The following is a 3940-nucleotide window of genomic DNA, read 5'->3' as shown; positions in this document are numbered from 1 at the left end:
CCGAAATTTGATTGTTTCTTATGGTAGTTACAACTTTCCACATATTATGGCTATTAAATATACCGCTTTTGCTTCTGAAATTTACTATATTACTCAAAATATTTTGATTATCACCACCTTGTAAAATACCCAATTCTTGTATTATATTACATGCTTCATCAAATTCAGTATTAGTAAGATGCTCCCCTTGATATTGGGGGTCCAATAAATAAGCAGCATTGTGAGCACATGTATTTATATCAGTTTTTCTCTTTTCAAACATAACCTTAATTTTTTTTTCTTGAGATGGAGAAAATATAGAATCATGGCATGATTGTATTATGTGTTTTTCCAGAGCATCTCGTTTTTTACTTGGGCCAAAGTACATTTATCCCCTTGCACTTTCAACAATGAGGTAGCTAAAGGTTGGAGTATAGCTAAAAAATTTAAATTTTTCGTCCAAAATACTTCGTTTAATATATTATTGGTAATTTCTATGGGACAATTATCACAAACAGCTTCTTCAACAACTGATGCTTTTAGAGCTTTCTTGCATATTTGAATTTGCTCCATACATTTTATTGACGATGCCCATCTTGTTTGGCTAATTGTACTTAATGTAGATGGTATGCCATGAAGATTCTTATTACGGGAAAATACTGCAGCTGGTATGTGTTTATTCTTGAAAAATTTAACAATTTTTTTAATTATTGAAATATGGTCACTGAAGGCGTCCAATCGTTCAAAATCGTGAAAGAATAACTGCAATGTATGCGCTGCACAACCATAACATTGTATATGATTATAAATAGATTCAGATTTTAGAATTCTCCAGGCTGCTTTCATGTTAGCGGCATTATCAGTAACTAAAGAATATACTTTTACCGGATTCAATTCATGAATTACATTTTTAAATTCCTGGGCAATATAATCTGCCGTATGGCGATTTTCCTCAGTATTTAGAAATTTGTAAAACACTGGAACAGGCGTCATCACCATAAAATTAATAATACTCTCGTTTCTAATGTTGCTCCAGCCATCTGATACAATTGATAAGTAAGGAGCTTTATCTATTATATCTGCAACTCTCACCTCCATATCACCTGACGCTTTGTCTAGAAGATATCCAGCCAGCTGCCTTCTCCTGGGTAATGTGTAAATAGGACGTATTTTTTTAAAAAATTCTTGGATGTAGGGATTTTCAGTGATGTGGAAAGGTAAATTGCTCGCATATACAGCCTTTGCAAACAATTGATCCAGCTCATTTTTTTCTTTGGGATTAATTCTATCTATGAAACCGGTTATACAAGATTGAGATTTATATTTAATCGCCTTGCTTGTAGATTGATTAGAAATAAGGGAATCAAATTCTCCTGAGTCACAAGACAAAATATTGTTCATTTGATAATCATTCTCACTAATTTCACCCAATTCTTCATTAGAGTTAGACTTAGAAGTATTACAAATTACATTTGTGATATTTTTTGTAGAGGTTGATATTTTGGAATTTGAATAAAATTTTTCCTTAATTATAACAGGGCACATAGTACAGCTGCTTAATAAATGTTTGACCATTCTATCAACGTGGGTGATATAGGACATCTTGCAAAACTTGCACACCGCTTTAACTGATTTACCATCGCGTACTTCTTGAAAATGTTTCCAAACATGATGCTTTGGTTTGACCATAATCCCTAATATATTAAAATTTAACAAAAAATGATTTTGATTATTGTGAAGTTAATCAATCTTAACTATTTTATAATTATCGACCAATTATTCCAATAATTTCTTAATATTATAAATATAATATAATAAACTTTTTACCAGAATTGAATAATATTCCGTAAATCTGACTAGAACAATTAAAATGAAAATTAATTTTAAAAACCAAATATAGCAAGTGTAAGTAAAACAAATGAGAATTAATATAATTTATACTCGGCTAAATATTAAATAAAATTTAAATTTATTAAAAAATAAGAATGAAAAAATTATATTATGATTATAATAAATCGGGTATTTTTATTTTTTTTAAGAAAAATGAATTGAAAAAAATAAAGAAGGCGAGAAACGGCAATGATTAGACAAAAAAATAACTAAAAATATTACTATATTTAGAAAAATTACATATTTATATTTTAATAAAAAAATAATAAGATTGATAAACATGCTTTTAATGCATACTAGTTAATTATATCAAAATATTTATTCGCCATTAATATTTTAGAGTATTTGACCGTATTTGACCAGTCAAATACTCCTCCGGTCAATTGACCAGTCAATTGACCGACATGCCAACCCTGTTATAAACTGTTAAATAAGGTTATTGTTTAAATATACTCAATTAATCAAATAATCTATACAAATTGCGTTCTGTATCGGTTGCGTATGTTTTTATGATTTCCGACGTTTAAATATAGATTTAAAACTAGTGTTGTTAAACGGCTCATCAATTTTTAAAAACGGCTAATTAAATACTTCATCCAGAGAAATAATATGCTAGCCTGAAGATTTTGCTCATAGAAGGAACAAAGGTCTATCTATACATATATCATCGAAATCTCGAGGCTAAGTCAATATTTTTCTGGCCAAAATATTGAGTTTGCCGTTTTTAAAAATCGGTTCAAAACGAGCTGTTTAACAACACTGTTTAGATAATTCTATTATTAAAATTTCATGCAAGACCCATATTTTATTTTTATTTTTTGTTAAAAAAAAAGAGAATTGCGGAACTTGGAAATCATTATTGGATCTTCAATCCTAATAAATAGTATTATCATAGAAGCCAGTTTCTTCGGTTTAGAAATAAACATAAATAAAACAAAGATGATATCCTGAAAATTCACCTCTACACACGTGAATCGATTGATAAAAGGGAAGATGATTGCTGAATAAACAAACTATTATATGGACTCTGTTTCAGATATTATAGCTTCAATATATTAAAATAAAATTTACTCATAATTTTTTACATTCATGATATTAAAAAATATTTTTCTATTCTCTAGCTAGATAACGTTTTTAATATTTTTATATCATTCAAATTTTAAAAAAAAAATTTGGATTGGTCAATTTTGACTCATTTTACCAAGATACATTAAAATGTCTACCAGGTGTTTTTTTATTGTATTCATTTTAGTAAATAAATTAGTAATTTTTAAATTTATATTGATCAGACTATTTAATAACGAGAGTAATTCTTTTTATTGATGCATAATTATAAATCATAATTTTACGATATAGATATAATAATGCTGTTTATAATATAATTGATTATTGCATAAAATATAATTTGTGCGGCATCGGTGAAGAAAGGATTAAAATATAAATTTAGGATAATATAATTATCTATATTGACGAAATAAATAATACTCGTTATTCTAGAAATATAGGAAAGGGGCAGGTGATCGATGCATTGTCCATAACAATAACTGCATCACTTGGTATGATATTAATTAGTTCTATCATATATTCCCGAATGTCTAGTTTTTTAATTAAGATTTAAAAAGAGAATTTTTTTTATCAATTCAAACATTCTTAAACCCGAGCTGAACCCGGAACCAAACCCGGGTTCAAAAATATTTCCTTGAACCGAACCCGAACCAAACTCACTTATTTTTTTTTTACCTTAAACCGCATTCCTACCTAAATCAAATATGATTTTTATAAAACGTAATTATACCAATGTTCTATTAAAATTGACTAAATAAAATTTATTGATATCAAATAAAATGGCCAAATAATAAAAATATTGATTTCAAATTTGGCTTTATGAAAAAGTGAGTGCCCTAACCTAGTGTTGTTAAACGGCTTGTTTTGAGCCGATTTTTAAAAACGGCTAACTCAACATTTTATCTAGAATAATACCACGCAAGCCTGAAGATTTTGTTTATAGAAAGAACAAAGATTGGACAACTATCAGCAAAATTTCGAGGCCTAAGCAATATTTTTCAGTCTA

At 28.1% G+C, this 3940-nt stretch overlaps 1 protein-coding gene across 1 annotated transcript; it reads right to left on the bottom strand.

The window, feature by feature from the left end:
- Positions 1 to 318: 318 nt before the first annotated feature.
- On the bottom strand, positions 319 to 1668 carry LOC135930896 (uncharacterized). Its single transcript, XM_065467694.1, has one exon. The coding sequence runs from the start codon at positions 1666 to 1668 to the stop codon at positions 319 to 321; it is 1350 nt and encodes a 449-aa protein (XP_065323766.1).
- Positions 1669 to 3940: the final 2272 nt, after the last annotated feature.

Source organism: Gordionus sp. m RMFG-2023, chromosome 1 (assembly GCF_954871325.1).
Source record: "Gordionus sp. m RMFG-2023 chromosome 1, tfGorSpeb1-WG-v2, whole genome shotgun sequence".
NCBI classification, from domain to species: domain Eukaryota; kingdom Metazoa; phylum Nematomorpha; class Gordioida; order Chordodea; family Parachordodidae; genus Gordionus; species Gordionus sp. m RMFG-2023.
The sequence above is the reverse complement of the archived record's forward strand: the minus strand, read 5'-3'. Positions and strand labels throughout refer to the sequence as shown.